Source organism: Myotis nattereri (genome assembly GCF_964212035.1).
Source record: "Myotis nattereri genome assembly, chromosome: 3".
In the NCBI taxonomy this organism is placed as follows: Eukaryota; Metazoa; Chordata; class Mammalia; order Chiroptera; family Vespertilionidae; genus Myotis; species Myotis nattereri.
Window position 1 is genome coordinate 172,321,119 of NC_138077.1, and position 22,256 is coordinate 172,343,374.

Below are 22,256 nucleotides of genomic sequence, written 5' to 3' on the forward strand. Positions count from 1 at the left end.
CCTCCTCCTCCTCCCTCTCCTCCTCCTCCTCCCCCTCCTCCCTCTCCCCCTCCTCCTCCTCCTCCCCCTCCTCCTCCTCCTCCTCCCCCTCCTCCCTCTCCTCCTCCTCCTCCCCCTCCTCCCTCTCCTCCTCCTCCCTCTCCTCCTCCTCCCCCTCCTCCCCCTCCTCCTCCTCCTCCCCCTCCTCCCTCTCCTCCTCCTCCCCCTCCTCCCTCTCCTCCTCCTCCTCCTCCCCCTCCTCCCTCTCCTCCTCCTCCTCCCCCTCTTCCCTCTCCTCCTCCTCCCTCTCCTCCTCCTCCTCCTCCCCCTCTTCCCTCTTCTCCTCCTCCCTCTCCTCCTCCTCCTCCTCCTCCTCCCTCTCCTCCTCCTCCTCCCTCTCTCCTCCTCCTCCTCTCCCCCTCTCTCCCCCAGCCCTCCAGCCTTTCCTTCCTCTCTAAGCATGTCCTCGGGTAAGGATTTAGAAGAATAATAATTTAAATTAATAAATATAATTCTTAGACTCTAAGGATGTTAGGTGTTGGTCCACTTTAAAATTTCTTGTCTTTGAGAACCTTGACAGTCCTGATTTCCCTGGATTTTTGCTTCACGTGTTTCAATATAATTGATCTGAACTAGCAGGGGGGAAAGGTTTTTTGTTATTAATGGAATATTTTGACAAATATACACTGTGTGTATTAGTGTGTGTGTGTGTGTGCTTGTAATTTTAATAATTCACAGTAGTGAATTCAAATTGTGGTACAATGGCCTAATTACAGAATTTCTTTTGCAATAAATAGCATGTAATTATGAATTTCATTTTTTTCCATTAGTCTATTTAATCTTAATTAAAATAATTACTGAGGCATTTTAGTTACACTAAATATATTTCATTGTTATAGCTACGTGACTGCTTAAACATACTCCTGTGAACTGACTAGAAAATAAGAACCATATGTTTATTTCCTTGGGAAAATATGTTTGCTGATTTGTGAGGCAATGGGAACTCAATGGCTCTTGGAAAACCTCTCTTCCCTCACTACAGCTACCAACCCATGGTTAAGGACAAGAGAATGGAAGAGTAGTACAAACACATTTCGTCACTCACTCTGCGTATAACCAGAGTAACCCTTGGCCAACCACTGGCCAACTAGCCATAGTGGAATAAAATCTGAAAATTTGATGACTCAGGACCTTCTCATGTTTTGTTATAAATCAGTTGTTTTTCCATAGGCAGTTTCCTGTGCCAGTTTAATATTTTGGAAAAGTTAAATAATTTTAGTTTCGTTGGAGGCCACAGGTTATCTGATATCTATGTATCTGTGACCAATGTAATAATTGGATTTCTTTTATTTCTTTGCTTAGAATTAGTTTCTGCAAAAGTTTATCTGCAGGTAGAAGTACTCAAACATACACATATTTACCTTAGCGAAGTAAGGTAATAATTAATAATGAATAATTCTACCTACCTATCCTGGGTAGGTAGAAGCAGAAAATCCAATTCAGATTATATAGAAGTATAAATATGCATATGTATGTTAAATGCACACACATATATATTCGTGTACATCTATCTAGAGAAGATAATACATTGTGAAAAATTCTTCTAAGTTTTAGTAAAATTAAAATTAGTATTGTTTGTTTTTATGTCCTATTGGAAAAGCTTCAGTTGGTATTGTTTTAGCAGAAATATTGTGAATTCATAAAGTGTAAATATTTACTTTCTTGTTGATATAAAAGAAAGCAATATCTTATTCTTATAGGCTGGCATGTATGAAGCAGTTAATGAGGTGTACAAAGTACTTATTCCTATTCATGAAGCTAATCGGGATGCAAAGAAACTATCCACAATTCATGGTAAACTTCAAGAAGCATTCAGCAAAATTGTTCATCAGGTAATGATTGCAATTTCTAGCTTCAGTATAAATGGAGAAACTGTCTAAAAGCATTAGTGTTGCATTGTATTGATGTCAAACTGGATCCCATGGAATGACCATTTTAATCAGGTTACAAATGAATGGTGTCAAAATGATGGTTCAGTACCAAAGCAAGGCTCATTAACAAAAAATTGAATTTATCCAAAGTAGATTAAGATCATCATAAGTTTCCCACACAGCTTGTCTTTTTTTTATCACTTTTTTTAAATGATTACTAGTTGCCAAATTTTTTTTAATTGTGTGTTATTTTCTGTTTCATAGTGTGAGTTATAGTTATGAATCTGATTTTTAAATTGATTTCTATTTCTAGGCTGCCAAAAAAGTTTTTTAAGTTAATTTTTTATTAAATGATAAGAAAATTTAATAAACCCCTAATATTTTGTGATTTCAACTAGACTTCACTGTTTATCCTAGATCAGTGATGGCGAACCTTTTGAGCTCGGCGTGTCAGCATTTTGAAAAACCCTAACTTAACTCTGGTGCCGTGTCACATATAGAAATTTTTTGATATTTGCAACCATAGTAAAATAAAGATTTATATTTTTGATATTTATTTTATATATTTAAATGCCATTTAACAAAGAAAAATCAACCAAAAAAATGAGTTCGCGTGTCACCTCTGACACGCGTGTCCTAGGTTCGCCATCACTGCCCTAGATGTTTCCATTCAATCATTCTTTGATATATTTCTAATATAAAAATAATGAATAAAATGGTTGTCTTATGTGTATTCAATTATAATAGTATAACTTCAGTACTTGTTTATAGTTCATGGAATCCACAAATCACAAAAATTAAAATTAAAATAAACTTAGTTTACAATTAAACTATTAGCAATTGATGTCCCTGAAACTAAATCCTTGGCTCCTTTTAAATACTCCGAAATACGCTATTGAGCCTTCTCCTCCTCCACTTTCCTGTTCCCTTTCCTGTGCTACCCATGCTGTTATCTGCTACTGCCATCATCTAAGACGGAAGTGGAATCTGAATATCCACTTCTGTATTCAATACTACTTCTTTATTGTCTATCAGCTTGACTTCTTCTTTCTTGCCATGGACTAAGATGAAATGATATAATCTAAAAACTTTAACAGTCTTAAAATAAGGCTGCTGTACTGTTATTCCAGAATTTTATTGTTGTCTGCTAAAATACTGAAATTGCAAAAGATTTACCAGGATTCATAAGTGGGTGGGGGAGTGGTTATAATCAATTATACAGATACTGTCAAAGGAGCCTTATCCCAGCTTCTAGAGCTGTAAACTGCAAATTACACAGGTCAGGTCTGGAACATCTAGAGCTAGTAGATTCCAAGAAACTTTCATCCATTTGTAACAAAGGCATTTGAGCAAAATTGCAATTTCTGTTCCAGTTTACCCCGGGTAGTTCAGCTGAGTTTAGTGAGAGATCTAATTTAGACAGACAAATGGAACCAGCAGTAGGCTTTCTTTCCCCAAAATATGTACTTTCACTTTTAAAGTTTTTAAAAGGTAAAATTTTAGCTACCAGGTTTTGAACAAGCAATTTATAAAATTATCAGAGGTCTTAAAAGTGAAAGAATGTGGTGTTTAAAAAATATCCTAGTGTCTTCTATCAGTGGAGAAGAATTTATGGTATATGGTGCCTTTCTTTATACTACTGAACTTCTTTTGGCCTTTTTTTGTTCTTTTTAAATAATTTTTTTATGACCTGCCCTTTTTTACTTTTTATTATACAGAGTACTGGCTGGGAGGTAGGTAATGTTTTAGTTAGTTAAAGACACTAATAGATTGATTTGATCCGATGTCTTATGCCAATGCTTTGCCCACATGTGCTAGCTGTGGGCATTCTGTTGCTATCTGCTATCAACTGAATTCATTAACCAAAGAAATTTTGTTAAAATACTGTAAGTTTTTTTTTTTTAATTTATTATTAAGAGGTGTAGGCAGTGCATGGAAATCCCTATTACACTAATGAGATTCTTTGGTAAATGAGCCACTTTGTCATCACTTTAGTTTGTTTTTATCCCTTGAAGCATTTTCTTTCATCAACATTTACACACAGATTTCTTTTTTTAACCATATTGTTTCACCTCATTTTACAGAGGTCGATTTATGTGTTATTGCTCAGAGGTGTAAATAAAAAATACTGTATTTCATCTGATCTAAGATGCCATCAATTGTAAGACATCCCATTAATTTACGTGCATTTAAGAAAGAAAAAAGAAACCTGTGTATTAAACCACAATGTCCTACCAGGTGAAAGATTAATGCCAACTACAGAGATATTAAACTGTATACAAAAACAATTATGCATCTTAGAATTGATGAAAGAATGTATTAATTTGATCTTGAGTCACTTCACCTTGAGTATAAGCACTCCTGAAGAAAGAAATTCACTTTTGTTTTTTTCAGTTTTGTTGGGGGGAAAGATTAAAGAGATTGAGAGAACTTGAAATTTAATTTGACCTCATATTCTGACAGTGTTTGATAATTAATGTTTAATGAAAACGACATGTGGAGCCTTTTATGTAGTAAGTGGTTAGGCTCATGAAAGTTATATATAAATCAAATCTTAAAATGCCAGGGAGAAATTGATTGCCATTATTTTAAATTTTTATGTAAAGGAAAGAATTCTATAAAATGCGTTTCAATTTATTTTGATGAGGTAAAGCAAAATATTAATAAATTGGATTTATTTAAAGCTAGGTGTACTTGTAAAGTTGTCTGCTTTGCCTTCTCACTTCATAGTCACGTTCATGTTGACTAAAGAGCTTAGGCTTTCTGTTTGATTTCAGTATTGCAGCCCTTGTTTTGGGACCCAAATAGAAAACCTTGGGAATAAATGTTACTACTGTGTTTTCTTCCATTTCTGAATTGGTTCCCAACTTTTTTTTTTTTGTACTTTTGCATCTACCTTAATTCTCTAGATGAAATGTGTATGACCTTATTAATATTTAGTATAGAATCCCTCATTTCTGTGGCTCAATTAAGACATATATAGACTTGCCATGGTTATCTATGAGTGATAACATTCCTTATGGATTTCCTATCGTGAAATGGAATTAGCTGAAAAGTAAGCATTAAAGATATATGGAAACCTCTGAGCAGTTTATTACTAGTCAGCTTGATGCTAAATCGACCCCTGAAAGGTATAATTTTCACTGGTTATGGCATTAATATCATTCTGTCATTATGTTTATTGCATGGTAAAAGTCACAGGCTTTATTTTCTTGTTTATATCTTGTCACTACCTTTCACTGGATCTTTAGCTTTGTAGCTTCTAAAATTGTTGCACGCTTGTTTTTTGCTTTTTTCCTTGTAAAACTTAAATGGATGCTTGCATTTTTAAAAAATGTGTTTGCTACCATTTGCTGCTTATTTGTTTTGAAATTTCCTTAATTAAAATGCCTTCTGTTTTCTCTTCTCTCTTGCCCCTGGTTGCTGACCCTACTCCCTACTTTTACTCTTGTCTATTGTGGTAAGTTCCTATCATGTGAATATTTTTCTTTTTTACTCAGAAAACTTCAGTAATTTCATTTTTTTCTAAACAACTGTGTTTTCTAGCTAATTTCCTAGTATTCTCAACTCTCACTGGGTTGAAATTCAGTAAGGATAATTTATACATTGTAGAATGACTCTGACTTAGAGGAAAAGCCTTTTGCACTTATATATTTGCAATGTGTTTCATTTTTCCTTATTCTCCTTGATTTGGTATAAATTGTTTGAGTTGGTGAAGCTTTTGGGGGATGTGTGTGCGGGTTTGTGTATGTATGTAAATGGTAACTCTAAAACTTGACACTTATTAGTAAAGTATTTACCATGCAAAATAACCAGTCACAAACCCTTTATGAATCATGGTGACTGTTAATCTGCTATCCAGTTTCAGTACCGTGATGGCTTTTTACTCTTCACTTTTATTTTTTCTTTTCCCACGTCCATATTTTTAAAATAATAGGAAATACGTTGTGCTTTAATCATTTCTTATTATTGCATTTTAAATTATTTTTATTAAAGAGAAATGTTGAATTTCTGTTTGGAAATTTTTATAACCGCCTCATATTTTGTATGTGTATTTCATTTTAAAAAGATATCTTTACCAAATAGTGATCAATTTATATTCAAAAATAGACAATTTGTATTCATAGTAGAGAATAGTTGTAAGATAGAGAAAGACAAAACATAGGAAGAGAAGTACCAAGTAATTACTCAAGGAAATTCTCAAAAATTCTCAGGGAAAACATAAGAGAAGTGTCAAATGATATATATACTTATGTCCCAGTTTTTGTATACCAGTATATACAGTATGGGAATTATATAGCCTAATTAAGAACTTGGACTAAGGTGTCAAATATATTGGGATTTTACTGCCAACTCCACCACAGTATGGTCTCCGAATGTGATCTTGGGCAAGTTATTTTTCCTTCTCTTAAAATAAAGGGGGAAGTAATGGTACCTCACTCAAAATTGAGATAAAAGTTGACATACTACATGTAAAGTGGATAGCCAGTGTCTAGCACATACTAAGTACTCAAAAATATTGGAGATTATTGTTTTTGTTGTACTATATTTATTATCATTATTTTTACTATTACTTGAAATCTTAACACAATCCTTTATAATAAAGAGCTAATATGCAAATGGTCATCACGCCGTCACGCTGTAATGGCCCAGATGCTCAACACTGGAGAGAGAGGAATGGGGACCCGCCAGGCACAAATGAGCTCGCAAGAGAGGAAAAGGTACCCGCCAGGCACAAATGAGCTTGCGAGAGAGGAATGGGGGCCAGCCAGGCTGCGGCCCAGGAGAGGGACAAGCTGCCCACCCCGCAGTCCCGGGTGCCAGCAGCTGTGCCTGTGCCTGTGGCCCAGCCTGGGAGAGGGACAATCCACACACCCCATGGTCTCCGCAGTCCTGGGTGCCAGTGGCTGTGCCTGTAGCCTGGGAGAGGGACAAGCCGCCCACTCATGGTCCCCTGTGGCTGCAGCCAGCCCGGGCCAAGCCAGCTCAGGTCCTGGGTGCATGTGACCAGCCAGAAGGCGAGAATCCCGGGTCCCTGGTGCCTGCAACCAGCCAGAGGAGGGAATCCTGGGTCCTAGGTCCCAGGTGCGGGGCGAGGCAGAGGCAGTTAGGGGCGATCAGACCAGCAGGGGAGCAATTAGGGGTGATCAGACCAGCAGGGGAGCAATTAGGGGTGATCAGACCGGTAGGGGAGCAGTTAGGGGCGATCAGGCCAGCAGGGGAGCAATTAGGGGTGATCAGACCGGTAGGGGAGCAGTTAGGGGCAATCAGGCAAGCAGGCAGAGGTAGTCAGGGGCAATCAGGCAGGCAGGCAGGCAGGCGAGTGGTTAGGAGTCGGCGGTCCTGGATTGCGAGAGGCAGTTGGACATCCCCCGAGGTGTCCCAGATTGGAGAGTGTGCAGGCCGTGCTGAGGGACTTCTTACCCCCTCCACCCATGCATGAATTTCATGCGCTGGGCCTCTAGTTTGGTTAATAAAATCTAAGAGGTGTTATGTCCCCAAGTTGAGACCTGGGACTAAATAAACTGATAACAGTTTGTAAATGTTCTCTCTCTTTTTTTTAAGTATGTTACTTTTTTTTAATGTTACCTTTTTTAAAAAAGTTTTTTTTAATTGATTTTTAGAGAGAGAGAAAGGGAGAGGGAGAGAGAGAAACATCAATGTAAGAGCATAACATTGATCGGCTGCCTCCTGCACACCTCCTAGTCGGGATTGAAGCCAAAATCTGGGCATGTGCTCTGACTGGTAATCGAACCGGCAATCTTTTGGTGCATGGGATGATGCCCAACCAACCGAGCCACACTGGCCAGGGCAATGTGTTCTCTTAAGAGGAATAGATCTAATAGGAGGGAACTACCACTGTGTGAAATACTGGTATGCCTTTATGGAAATCAGTTAACTTGAAGGAAATATAGGGGAAAACAATTGAGTGAGGATAAAAGAAGTTATAGAAGTGATGTCATTGTAGAAATATATAACTAGCCCAACACAATGTTTCTTATGAAATACAGATTTAAGATATATTTCTCATAAGAAATTTCAGCCATTAGAGAAATGGATAGATGAGTAGATGGATTTCCTTGTCTGGGATAGTTTCATCACCCACAAGATTGTGCAAGTCAATAAGTAGAACTGCTAAGGAAGAATAAGTTGAAGTATGTAGGAAGTTCCAAAAGAGTTCATAACAATAAAGGAAGATTATGTTAGGAAATCATAGGCTAGGTTAAAGAAAAGTGGATTTTTATTTTTCAAATTCAAAGGAAAACAGTTATCATTCTGTGGTCCAAAACTCTGAAGAGAAAATAAAGATGGAAGTGATGTTTTTCCTGAAGATAAAGCTATGTGTTAATGTTTTCATGAGCCTGATAGCGTCAGTGGTTTGACACTGGAGAACTCTAAGTTGAAAATAAATTTACTCATGGGGGTTGGGCGGGGGACATATGTAATACTTTCAACAGTAAAGATTTATTTTTTAAAAAAAGAAAGCAAATAAATTTACTCAGACTCTTAATTTTCCTGCCTCTGCTGCTCCCTCCTTCATTTTAGTATACACACATTCATTTTTAATTCCAGCCACTCCATATAGTTACCTCTTAACTCTGCGTCAGTCACAGGACCACCTTCCTGTTCTTGGAACACATTAGGTAGGCACCTACCCTTGGGCCTTTGCACTGGCTCTTTCCTCTGCCTGGAATCCAGGCAGAGATCCACATGAATAACTCACTTTCTTCATGTCTTTGCTTAGATGTCACCTTCTTGAGGAGACCTATCCTGACCACCCTCTTTGTCTCTTTTGTTCATTGATTTATCACAAATGTCTAGGATAGTTTATTGACACATAGGAGGCACTCAAATATGTGAACGGATGGTTTCCCTTACAGACGTTCTATTTCAAGATTTTCCCTCTTTCCCTCTTTCCCTCTTTCTCTGCTGGCCTATCCTTTCCCCCTTCCACATCCATTCTCAAATTGTAGAACCCTGTCTGTGTGTTACCGCTTTTGTGACCTGGCTCCAATAGGGTTAATATTTTTCGGTACAACTTTTTAGCACATAACCCTTCGTATTGTAATTATTTGAACACATCTTTTACTCTCTTGAGGAGCCAAATCTTATTTGTATGTTCCTGTTACTGATGAATAGTGGCTAACATCATAAGCACTCAGTGTCTTTCCTTGAACTGAATGTTATTACGGAAAGTAAATTAAGAGTTTTAAATGGTTGCTCAATTTTAAAGTGCATTAATAAAATTCAAGTCCAGATCCAGGGAGGCAGTCAGCCTCACTGATCAGATCAGTTTATAGCAGTCTTGTGTCTATTTCTGAGGTACCACACTTTAAAAGATGGCACTGAAAAAAACACAAATAAAATGCACACAGGATAGTGATTACTCTCATATGGAAAGTATAGCTAAAGGAAATAAATTTTAATAGCTGTCTTCAAATATTTAAAAGGCCATGATATTGAAGATTTGAAATAGTATCTTTTTTTAAAATATATTTTATTGATTTTTTACAGAGAGGAAGGGAGAGGGATAGAGAGTTAGAAACATCAATGAGAGAGAAACATCGATCAGTTGCCTCCTGCACACCCCATACTGGGGATATGCCCGCAACCAAGGTACATACCCTTGACCGGAATCGAACCTGGGACCCTTCAGTCCTCAAGCCGAGGCTCTATCCACTGAGCCAAACTGATCAGGGCTTGAAATAGTATCTTAAATTCGAAACCTCTGAGAGGAGTACAGCCAGAATAACAATATTTTAATATTTGTGAGAATTTTCATGTATAGAATATTTTTGAAAAATAATCACAAATCATTCATTTTTTAAAAATAATTTTTATTTTCCATGCAGTGTTTTCTTTGTTCTTTAATTATGTCAAAATTTGCTATTATTCCATTAGCATGTTGATAGTTTTTATCAGAATTTTGGTTGAATACTTTTAATCTATCTAGAAAGATATCTTTTGCTGTAGAAATTAGTTAATTTTTATGTCTGTTAAATTTTGAAATGAAATAACTTGTGAAAAATTTTTAAATTAGAAACCTCACATTTATTTGACTCCAAAGACTTTTTAAAAAACAACAACAACTTTAAATATTGACAAAAATGTGGGTATTTTAACATGTACTTTTCTAAAAATTATAAAACTGGTAAATTAAGGATCAGACTTTTCTATTTTGCTTGATTATCTGTGACATTTATGACTTATTTTACATGCCCTTTGCCTTTACAGTAAGAACTCAATAAAGGAAAAATAAGTATGGGACAGATTAGGCTTAAAATACTTATGTGTGCTGTGTATGTAGGAGCCACCACAAAATCCTTCTAAAATATCTTTGTATCTAAATTGAAAGAATTGCATAGAAAGCTTCCTACTATTTTATCTTTATTGAAGGAATTTGTTTCCAAATGCACTGTGTAAAAGTGACTTTGGTGTACGTCATACTTGAAATGAATGTGTAGTTAATGTATGAAGTGGGTGGTTTGAGGACTGACAGATAACTAACTCCTCTCAATTTTTTCCCCTTTTAGCTTTCAGTTTACATTTTTCCCTTCCTATTCCATTTTTACTTACTCATCCAAATAAAAATATTTTTATCAGCACAGGCTACTGATTATAAATTTTTTGCTTAAGTGCTTCTGGATGGTCTTGGCATTTACTGATTGTCTGCTCTATGCCAGGTGCTATACTTGGCTCCTAACTTTTATGATCTAATTTATTATATTTAGAGATTATATAAAGCTGTTAACTAAAAATGTTAGTGTTTTTATGTAGTATGCTCTAATTTCAGCACAGTTAAGACACGGTCTGTGTCATACTGAGCATCTTTTCTTGCAATAAGGAACATAAGTTAATTTATTTCAAGTGTATGGACTTAAAACATAAACCAATGTGAAGTAGTCACTTGGTAGAAACCTGAAAAAGCATATGTGATTTATTCAGTTGCTGAAAGCCCAGTTACATAATGTTATTTGTTAAAAATATTGAAAAATGAAAGGTTATTGCTTTGTTTTTATCTTCATTTGGGAAATAACAAAGTATTGTAATTTTTAAAAGTTTTTGCAATGTTTTGGGAATTTTATAGTATAGCAATCTAAGCATAATGTCAAAAACAAAAAGACTTTGTATTAAAGTCTCTTTATTTTCCTAAACCTAGGATGGGAAGCGGATGTTTGGCACCTATTTTCGTGTTGGTTTTTATGGAACCAAGTTCGGGGATTTGGATGAACAGGAATTTGTTTACAAGGAGCCTGCAATCACCAAACTTGCAGAGATCTCTCACAGATTGGAGGTGAATGCTATGGTGGTTCATAAAATGTCATCTTTAATTTGCAATGATGAATAGACTTTCAGATCCAAATCTGATCATCTGATAATCTATATCATGCCAAATAAACTGTTCTAAAGAGTAAAGGGAATTATCTTTCCTGCTATAGTTCTGCTTTCCAACCTTTCTCTATTCTTATCACTCAAAGTGTGGTTCAGGGACCAGAAGCACTGGCATCAGCTGGGAGATTGCTTGTAATGCAAAGTCCCAGGTCCTGCCCCAGACCTTCCTAATAAAAATCTGCATTTCAACCAGATACCCAGGTGATTTGTATTCACATAAGAGTTTGAGCAACACTGCTCTAGGCTTGTTTGTATTCTCAACAAAATGGTTAATTTCTTAAATGTTTTATTCTTATTGATGACTTTACTGGTCTCTATTTCTATAAATTGGCTTAAACTGTGACTTTATTTTTCAAGAGGCTAGGTAAGTCTTGGGAAATATTAAGTGAAACAGTGTTTCTCAAAACTTAATCATAAAAATTACCTTTGGAGGAAGAGTAGGGTTTCTCCTTTGAAGATGCAAATTTAATTTTTTCTTTTGAATAGCTCCATTCATTGCCCATGCTGCTACTCAGTGTCATATGGAAAAGTCACTACATTCTTGACCCAGGGTTGCCTTTTCAAAATCTAAACCTATGTAAAACTTCATCAAGTTAGTGCTTTTATTTGAAATTCTAGGGCATTGCATTTAATCATAAAAATGAATGCTTCTTCATTGACCCATGTCTGCAAGAAATCAGGCCTCATCAGACACAATAAAAGATCCTATACATCAAAGATACTGAACTTCTTTTGTTTCTGCTTTCTGTCCCTTTTTGTTTTTCTTGAGAAACCCTGTATTTTTATTGAAGAAAATTGTTGTTTTCTTCTACTTTGTGTTATTTAAAGTGAGTGGATGGGGATAATATCAAATAAATATGGACTGAGACTGGGCTAATTTGTAGGCTAAATATAATGTACTTTGTAATTATTAACATGGTTGTACATAAGCTTACTAAATGGCCTAATTTTGTCAGGAGTCTCCCTCAGAGGCCTTCTCTAGTCTCTAATACTGTAAACATCATGTAATAGATTTCCTTTTCTTTATTGTAGGGATTTTATGGAGAAAGATTTGGAGAGGATGTGGTTGAAGTAATCAAGGATTCTAATCCTGTAGACAAGTGTAAATTAGATCCTAACAAGGTATGGTTGATTGAACTGTAGTGACACGTAGCCATATTTTTGAGACTGTGATGTTGTTGGAGAGAGACTGTGTGATGATTTATCAGTGAGAAAATGAAGGACTTTTTCCTTTCCCAGGCGTATATTCAGATTACCTACGTGGAGCCATACTTTGACACGTATGAGATGAAGGACAGAATCACATATTTTGACAAAAATTATAATCTTCGCCGTTTCATGTACTGTACACCCTTCACTTTAGATGGCCGTGCCCATGGGGAACTTCATGAACAATTCAAACGGAAGACCATACTGACTACTTCTCATGCTTTTCCTTATATTAAGACAAGGGTCAATGTTACTCACAAAGAGGAGGTAAGTTCACAAATGGGGAAGCAGAATTAGTGAAACTAATACATTGGAGCCATGTGAGAACAGTGTGGATGTGCCTTTATGTACCACCCTTCATGTGTTAGCACAATAGAACTTTATCCATTTTTAAGTGATTAACTTTAAACTTCTTTTTTAAGTCCCTAGTTCACACTCAGCTTTTACTTAGAAAGATGATTTTTTATTAAGGCATGCAAAGTTTGGGATTTTATTATTAAATGATAGGTTACAATTGGTCTCCACTTTTTTTATTTTAATTGATTATATATAAAACTCTTTAAATAGTTTTCTATCAGTACCCTGACCTAACAGATGTTATTTCACCCAGATCATCTTAACACCAATTGAAGTTGCTATTGAAGACATGCAGAAAAAGACACAGGAGTTGGCATTTGCAACACATCAGGATCCGGCAGATCCCAAAATGCTCCAGATGGTGCTCCAGGGGTCTGTGGGCACAACTGTGAATCAGGTTGGTGCTTTCTGCTGGCACTGTTTAGTTTAAGTTATGAATGGAATTTGGAGTGATTTTATTATTATACTAGAGGCTCGGTGCACAAATTTGTGCACAGATGGGGTCCAGCCAGCCCACCCCAATCAGAGCCGATTGGGGCTGTGGGTGGAGGGTGGGCGGGGGGAGAAGGGGATGTGGGAAGTTGGCCGGTCCCACCTTTGATCAGGGTTGGGGGGGAGCAATCAGAGGCTGGGCTGCCTGAGGAGAGGGGCTGTGGGAGGTTGGCTAGCGGCAGTGTGCGTCATAGCGACTGGTCTTTCCAATCACTTGGCTTTTATATACAGTGGGGCCTTGACTTACGAGTGTCCCGACTAACATGTTTTTTGAGATACCAGCTGTCTCTCGGCCGATTTTTTGCATTGAGTTGATAGAGTAATTTGAGTTAACGAGCTCCTTAATGAGCTCGGTCTCGGAACGAATTAAACTCGTAAGTCAAGGCCCCACTGTACATAGACTAGAAGCCCGTTGCAGGAGGATTCCTGCAAGAATAGGGCTTCCTCGGGCCGATCACGCCACCAAGCCCCTTCGCCCAGGGCCGCAAACGGGGGTCCCGCCCGCCCAGGGCTGCACACAGGGGTCCCGGCTGGGGGGCAGGGCTTAGGCGCCCCGTTTGCACCGCCAAGCCCCTCCGCCCAGGGCCGCAGACGGGGATCCGGCTGGGGGCAGGGCTTAGGCAGCACACGTGGGCCCGGATGGTGGCTCGCGCTGGCCCGCCCTGCCTGAAGTATGCAAATTAGCTGCCATATTTGTTGGCGGTTACTTTGCATATCGCACTGATTAGCCAATGGGAGGCATAGCAAAGGTGCGGTCAATTTTGTCTATTATTAGATTAGATTTTACAAAGATCATAAATAAGTGCCAAATCAAGTGAAAAAGATCTTAGAACTGGTTGCAAAAGGCACTGAACATATAAATATAAAGGTAAACTGAAAAAAGTTTTTATCATCATCTCAATGGTAAAGATTTTCATTCCTGCCTTCTACACTGCCTACACTGTCTGTTCTTAAACATTCCATTAAGAAGGAATTGGGCCCCAGCTGATTTGGCTCAGTGGATAGATTGCCAGCCTGCGGACTGAAGGGTCCTGGGTTCAATTCTGGTCAAGGGCACCTACCTCAGTTGTAGACTCCTCCCCAGCCCGGGCCCTGGTAAGGGTGTGTGCAGGAAGCAACCAATCGATGTGTATATCTCACATCAATATTTCTCTCTTTCTTTCCCTCTCTCTTCCATTCTCTTTAAAAGATCAATGGAAAAATATCCTCAGGTGAGAATTTAAAAAAAAGAAGGAATTGGTTCACTTAGAATAGCCTTTCCTTTTTGTACTGAAAGAATGTGTTCAAAAAAGCAAGGTTCATTTTCAGAGCTATGTACACGCATGTGAACGCCTACTGTCTTACATATTTCCTGATGTTATTTTCTCCAGATTGTTATTTTCTCCACACTGAACTGTGAGGAGTAAATAAGTAATGTAGGATCATTTTGAAATTTTTAATAATATATGTACACAAAAGAGTACTGTAGACTTGTCATATGTAGATTAGAAGGCATCCCATTGTCTCTTTGATGATGATTAGGGAATATCCAAGGTAAGAGGAAATCCAGACAGGCTTCAAGTAAGATTTCACATAATATGTCTTACACTATTTTTTTTTCTTTATATTTTTATTGATTTCAGAAAGGAAAGGAGAGGGAAAGAGAAATAGAAACATCAATAATGAGAAAGAATCATTGATCTGCTGCCTCCTACACACTCCTACTAGGGATCGAGCCCACAATCTGGGCATGTGCCCTGACTGAGAATTGAACCATGGCCTCCTGGTTCATAAGTTGATGCTCAACCACTGAGCCACACCAGCCAGCTGTCTTACCCTATTTTTTAGGTTAAAGGAATAAAGCCAAAAAAAGGAGCAAACACTTTAAGACCTTTAACCCCCTAAAACACACAAATAATATAACTTGCAAAAGATTATCTTCTTTAATTTACAGTGCTGGGAACAGATTTCGTATACTGAGGAAATGTTTCAGGAAACCAAGTCTAATAATCTGAATTAACAATTGATTGCCAGTAGCCCAAGAATTTAATTTAAATGTAGTAGACAAGAATATAGACTTGACATTAGGAAAAACTAAAAACATATGGCCAGAATCTGTCACATACACATATGCATTAAGCTTAAATGCAGCCATTTTAATGCTAAGAAAAATCATTCAGGTAACTTCTATCTCTCTAATTTTAGAGAAGACAAAACACTCCTCTTGTTTTTCTTATTTTACAGGGGCCTTTGGAAGTTGCCCAGGTTTTCCTATCTGAAATACCCAATGACCCAAAACTCTTCAGACATCACAATAAACTGCGACTCTGCTTCAAAGATTTTACTAAAAGGTATTCCAGACTTCCTACATAGAGATCTTCAAATTGAGAACGTCTAAAACCACACTGTAAAATAATGTCTTAAGGGACAGTTGAAAAGAGAAAATATAGGAAAGTGATTCACAATGAAAAATAGTTGTGTATTTCTCCATTTACTGACATCTTTTCAATGTTTTCTTAATATTATTTTAATTTTCTGTAGAGGCCTTATATATCTTTTGATTTATTCCTTGGTATTTAATACTTTTATGTTTTTGTTAATGGTATCTTTTAAAATTGTGTTTTGTTTACTGGTATACAGAAATGCATATGAATGTGATATATTTTACATAAGAATGTTGCCAAACTTACTTGTTAATTCTAATAATTAATCTGTAGAATATTTTTACAGTGATGTTTAGGATTTTTGGCACTATGTTGAATGGTAATAGTAATAGAGGCATCCTTTTCTTGTTCCTGATCTAAAAGGAAATGTTTTCACTATTGAGTGTAATGTTTACTTCAGGTTTTTTGTAGATGTTTTAACTAAAGAGGCTCCCACTATTTGTACTTATGCTAAGAGTTTTTTTGTTTTGTTTTAAATATATTTTTATTGATTTCAGAGGGGAAGGGAGGAAAGATAGAAACATCAATAATGAGAGGGAATCATTGATCGGCTGCCTCCTGCAGGGGATTGAGCCTGCAACTGGGCCTGTCAAGAATCGAACACTGACCTCCTGGTTCATAGGTCGGTGCTCAACCATTGAGCCACACCAGCCAGGCTATGCTAAGAGTATTTTATAATTACAAATTTAAAACTTTTATTAAATGGTGTGTGTGTGTGTGTTTGTGTGTAATATTTGTTAACAGTTTCCTATTATTTTACTTGGGAGTTTTGCAATTGTTTCTAAGGATGATTGAAATACAATTTTTTCTTGTAGTTCCCATTAGGTTTTGGTATCCCAGCCTTGAAAAATGAGTTGGAAATCTTCTCAAGAATAGTTCTTCTCTCCCCTCCCCCCCTCCACCCCCCGCCATATACTTTGGATTTTTTTTTTAATACTCTGAAATTGTTACATTGGGATTATTCATCGTCACAGTGTTTGCTAGAATTTACATGTTGGTGTTTTCTTTGGGGATAGATTTGTGACTTGGCTGATTCTATGTATTTGATGGTTTTAGGATTATTCATGGTTTTTCTTATTAAGTCTGTTTTGGTAAATTATATTAATCTAGAAAAGTATCATTTCAGATTTATTACATTAAATTGTACATAATATCATCTGTGCCTTTATAAACTTCTGCTGTATTTGACCTTATATCTCATTTTTAATTTCTAATAGGGATTATTTAGCCTTCTCTCATTTAATCTTGCCAGTGCTTAGTCTTTTTTTTTCTTTGAAAGAACCAACTTTTGTATTGCTATAGAGCCGTCATACTTTTAAATTTATTTCCTTCCTTTTACTTCAGGTTTGTTCTGTTCTTTTTAGATTGCTTAGCTCTTCAGTTTTAGCCTTCTTTTCTAATGTAAGCATTTGGGGCTATATATTTTCCTCTGAGCATCAAGTGGTGATCTGTATATATTGTCTTTTAATATCCTTTCATTTACCTACCAGAGTCCAGATATTTTTTCTCAAACATCTGAATAAACTGTTATCAAGAGCTATTCATTTAGAAACATTTATTAGGACACAGGCAAACCACTGTGCCAGATGCCATTGGTGCCTCATAAATGAGTATGGCTATTATATTTCTTTTAGTTTAGAGCTTCAAGTTTAGTGGTAATAGGAGGAAGGAAAAATGGCTTCAGAATTATTATTTAAAAATACACAATTTTTTCCTTGTTAAATTTTTATTGAATAAAAGTAATTTTCAATTAAATGAAAACTGGAAGTGAATGTTAGATTTTTAACAGCTGATCATCTGTTCCCTTTCTTAAACCTAATACAAGGCAGGATATTTAACAATCAACCAAGAAACTGAAAGTCCTCATCATGGGGAATGTGTATGTATATATATCACTAACCCCTCAAACTATGCCAGAAGAGTTTTTGACATCACTGTTTTTTCTAGATGTGAAGATGCCTTAAGAAAAAATAAGAGCTTAATTGGGCCAGATCAAAAGGAGTATCAAAGAGAACTGGAGAGAAACTATCATCGCCTTAAAGAGGCCCTACAACCTCTGATAAACAGAAAGATCCCTCAGTTATACAAGGTAGTATTACCCGTCACCTGCCACAGGTATGCTTATTTTTCTGTTATTTGGTTTATGTTCAGAAAAATAAAATCTGCTTGAATTATTTGTTTTAATAATGAATTAGTGTACTTTTATTACATGGTTTTAGATATTGTGTCTCCTGACAAGTTCAACTAATATAAGCCTTTTGTATCTCTACATGAATCAGCCTCCAAGATATGTATGTAATTCAGGAGTCACAAAGTTGTGTTAAATACTCATACTAACCAGGACCACTTATAAGTCTGGCCTCTTAAAACTATTCCTTTTATTAAAGTCCTGTCACACTTCCTAGTATTTTTGTGGGAGAATTCACTGGAATAGATCACGAACCGGGTTTTGTTTCCCTCAGCCCTGGCAGTAAATAGTATGCAGTGTTCTTCTTCATTTGTATTAAAACACATAACCACATTGAGTATCAAGAAGGCTTCAGTGTTTTTCTCTACGTTCCAAGTGTGACACAAAAAGTTAGAAATAACTTGGAATTTTCTACAACTGATCCTAGTTCACTTGAGCAGTTTTTAGATTTCTCCTCTAAAATTTCTTACCTTGAAAAGGTTGTTGTGGACATTAAATGGCATGTACATTTCCAAGGATGGCACTTAACATTGTACTTTTTAGTGCCTCAATTCTGGACAGGGCATGATAAGGTAAACCACTTTTGCATTTTGAAATCTAAATATATATACAAATTGAATTATTGTGGCACCAGTATGTTACCACCTTCTGAATTAATAACAGTAAAGGCATTAAATTATACTTACCTAATTAATATTTAGAAGGCCTTCGAAGTTGCTTGTAAGAAAACAGAATGTAAATGCATGCTATACTACAAAAGAAAATTATTTGATCATCTGGGAATTAGTTCTTATTCTTCAGTAATCTATTTCTGTACTTCTAGGCCTCTGAAAACAATTGTGTTCACTCAAAAAATGCCTACCTGCCTGCTATATGTCATGTCCCCTAAGAAAGCATGTAGATTATTTGCATCTGTTCCACAATCTACAGGAGCAGAGGGAGATCAGAGGGCCTGTTTTAGATCCTTCCTCTGGCAAAATATTATTTTGCTTCCGCCATCCCATACAGATGTGAATACCCAAGGTGGCTTCCTCTTAAAATTGCCAATGGGAAGCAATACTAGTCCCCTCCACTTTTGGTTTCTCCTTTAATCACTTTGGAGTTTTTCTTCTTGCTACCTCTAACCCCCTTCCACCAGTTTTACACTCTGTTTACAAACGACCTAGAATGAGGGTGCTGGGTCCCTGAGGTCATCAGGCAGTTTCCTAATGCTTGTCTCACTTCCTTCAAATCTCTCCCACTCCTTTTGATGGAAAGACTGTATTCTTCCTATCTGAAGGGAACTCCCTTACACTGTTATCCTGAGCTTTTGCCTTCTCAACTATCTGATTATGGTCACTCCCCCAAGATTCAATTCTTAATGTTTGCAAGAAGTTCTTTGGAATTTAGAAAAGCTCTTATGAACATTATCTAGCTTTTAATACTGCTACTTTCCCTGGAACCAAAAAAACCACACTAAGAAATTCAAAGCTGAACATGACTTTTTTATACCTGCCCTTTCCTTTCCTGGAGAGTGTTATAAACCTCAAAGATTAACCTTAATACTAGGAAGGATAAGTGAAAGAAATTAACTTAAGGATAAAGGAAAATACATTATGAGGTATTGAAGAATATTAGTCTCCTCACTATTAACTAAATCTTAAAAACTTAGAAAATAAAGCTTCCTTACAATTTAAAATTTTTATTTTACTGATTTAAAAAATCTAGAATATTACTTACTTGTAAAGTATTAAGATAGTGGTCCTCAAAGTGTGGTCTGGGACTTCTGTGAGGGTGCCCCTGAGACCTTTTCAGGAAGTTCCTGAGTCAAAACTAATTTTGTATTAACACCAAATATGATTTGCCTTTCTCACTGTCATTCTCTTGAGAAAGTACAGTGGTTTTCCAGACTACATGCAACGTGATATTGTAAAAGACATGAGAACATAGGCCTTTTATTAAGCCAGACATTAAATATGTAAGCATGCCACTATCCTAAAGTTTCTTGCAAGTTATTTTTAATAAACTATTTATGTAATGGGTTATTTTGTAAAAATAAGTTGATTTTTCTTAGTTTTAATTTCTAATATGGTAAATATAATCCACATAAACAAAAGCTTCCTGAGTCCTCAATTTTTAAGTGTAAACATGTCCTAAAATTCAAGTTTAAGAATCACTGATTTGAGACTTGAAATTTAGTGTTTTAAATAAACACCTGCCTTTTGCCTTTATATATATATTTTATTGATTTTTTTACGGAGAGGAAGGGAGAGGGATAGAGAATTAGAAACATCAATGAGAGAGAAACATCGATCAGCTGCCTCCTGCATACACCCTACTGGGGATGTGCCCGCAACCAAGGTACATGCCCTCGACCGGAATCAAACCTGGGACCCTTCAGTCCGCAGGCCGATGCTCTATCCACTGAGCCAAACCGGTTAGGGCTGCCTTTTGCCTTTTAATAATCGCAAAAAAAATATTTTCCTAAAATCTCTCCCATTATCCCTTCGTTCCTTATTTGTCATAGCTAATGCTTCTGTTGCACAAGTGACTAAAAGATCAATGCATTTGATAAAGTGTTTACTGCAATATAGTTTTAATTTATAGAGGTCTATAAACCAGAATATACATAAGGCAGAGTAACTTGAAAGTTAGTAACAACTTTGGTACAAAAAGTTTTAAGTTATTAACTTTTTGGTGGCAAAACTTTGAGATAACTTTGGCAGAACAAAAAAGTAAACCTAATCTACAGAAGTTTGCAAAGTTTGTTTGCTTATAATTATATCCTTTTTCTTCCCAGAGATTCCTTCAGTCGAATGAGCCTGCGCAAAATGGATCTCTAAAATAAACACTTGTTTTATTAATTTGAAAAGAGCCACATATTCAACATTGAGTGTGAAAAGAAGTTAAGATCTATTGAAAAATAAGACTTGGGACTTAAATCTGAAAATTGTAGCATTAATTTACTCAATGAAGAATGCAGTGGCCAAATCAAATGTAGATTGTTGAAGTTTGAGAATCATGGCTATGGCTTCTAATATTCTGGTAATATGCTGTTATCTTTTTAAAGACATTTTAATGACTCAAGGGTACACTATACATTTACCATTATTTATACCATAGCTAATGTTAATTTTATTTACTTTAAGTTTGTATTTTTTAATTTATATGAACATTTATAGATTCATTTTGGAACCATTTTAAATGTAGTAATGCTTATTTTAAAGGTACTATTAAATATGTGAACGTTTACACTAATTTTATTGAGTGGGACTTTACAAATTTTCTTTATTGACAAAGGCAGAGAATAATTTAGAGTTGATTCAAGAACCAGCATAATGAAAACAAAAGTTGAAAGTCACTTTATGGCCCCAAAGTTCCAAATTGAATGAATGGGTAAAGACATTGATAACTGGTTTGTGAAGTCTTAAAACTGGTTTCTAAGCTGTTTTGCATTTAGACACCAAAAAGGCGGGGAGGGGGGTTAGAGTAAATTGTAGAAATAACTTTTAAGTACTGGGATAGCCAATACCAGTGACAGTAGCTTGATCTTTTACTCTCAACTTTATTATACTAATGATAATGGTATCAGCTTAATGACTCTCAGCAACTAAAATGAATGATTCCTGTTTCAAATTAAACAAGCCAGTCATCAGTTTTTTCGTGACAAAAACTATTACATCATAAAGCTACTACACCATGAAAAGAACATGAAGAACTGTTGTTTGACTTTCATTTACCAGCTGAGAAGTGATACTTGTATAGATTTTACAAAATATATGTAAAATTCGTTCTTTTAACTGAAGTTAAGATGAACCTATTAACTTAAAATTTTAACTTTATAAGAAATTAATGCAACAGTTTTGGGGGAAATATATTTCAATTACTTGGCAAATTTTTCCAAGAAAATGCATTGATTTCTGGAAGTGTTTTGACAATGTTTTCTTTGTGTAGTATTATAACTTATAGAAAGTCATCATTTATAATCTACTAGAGGCCTGGTGCACGAATTCATGCATGGGTCGGGTCCGGCTGGCCCTCCCCGATTGGGGCTGGGCCGGCCAGGGGGAGGGGCCGCGGGCGGTTGGCCAGTAGCAGTAGGCAGCATAGCAACTGCTCGTTCCGGTCATTCCAGCATTCCGGTCACCGGCTTTTTATACATATAGATTCCTCTGATCTGACCAGTTACATGAATCACTTAGGAAAATAAGATCTCTAAAACATGATTCTCCTGAGTGCAGCTTTCCTTTATAACTGTATCATCTCAAATTCTTACCTACATCAATTCAAACACTGAATTATGCA

At 36.3% G+C, this 22,256-nt stretch overlaps 1 protein-coding gene across 1 annotated transcript in view; it reads left to right on the top strand.

Moving 5' to 3' along the window:
• The window catches only part of DOCK7 (dedicator of cytokinesis 7), a 187,327-nt gene extending 165,452 nt beyond the window's left edge, over positions 1 to 21,875 (top strand). The window contains exons 42-49 of the mRNA XM_081087072.1: positions 1,740 to 1,871; positions 11,071 to 11,205; positions 12,336 to 12,425; positions 12,543 to 12,779; positions 13,123 to 13,266; positions 15,585 to 15,691; positions 17,732 to 17,899; positions 20,752 to 21,875. Coding sequence (XP_080943198.1) covers positions 1,740 to 1,871; positions 11,071 to 11,205; positions 12,336 to 12,425; positions 12,543 to 12,779; positions 13,123 to 13,266; positions 15,585 to 15,691; positions 17,732 to 17,899; positions 20,752 to 20,794 — 1,056 coding nt within the window. The 3' untranslated portion in view covers positions 20,795 to 21,875. The remainder of the gene's footprint in view (positions 1 to 1,739; positions 1,872 to 11,070; positions 11,206 to 12,335; positions 12,426 to 12,542; positions 12,780 to 13,122; positions 13,267 to 15,584; positions 15,692 to 17,731; positions 17,900 to 20,751) is intronic.
• Positions 21,876 to 22,256: the final 381 nt, after the last annotated feature.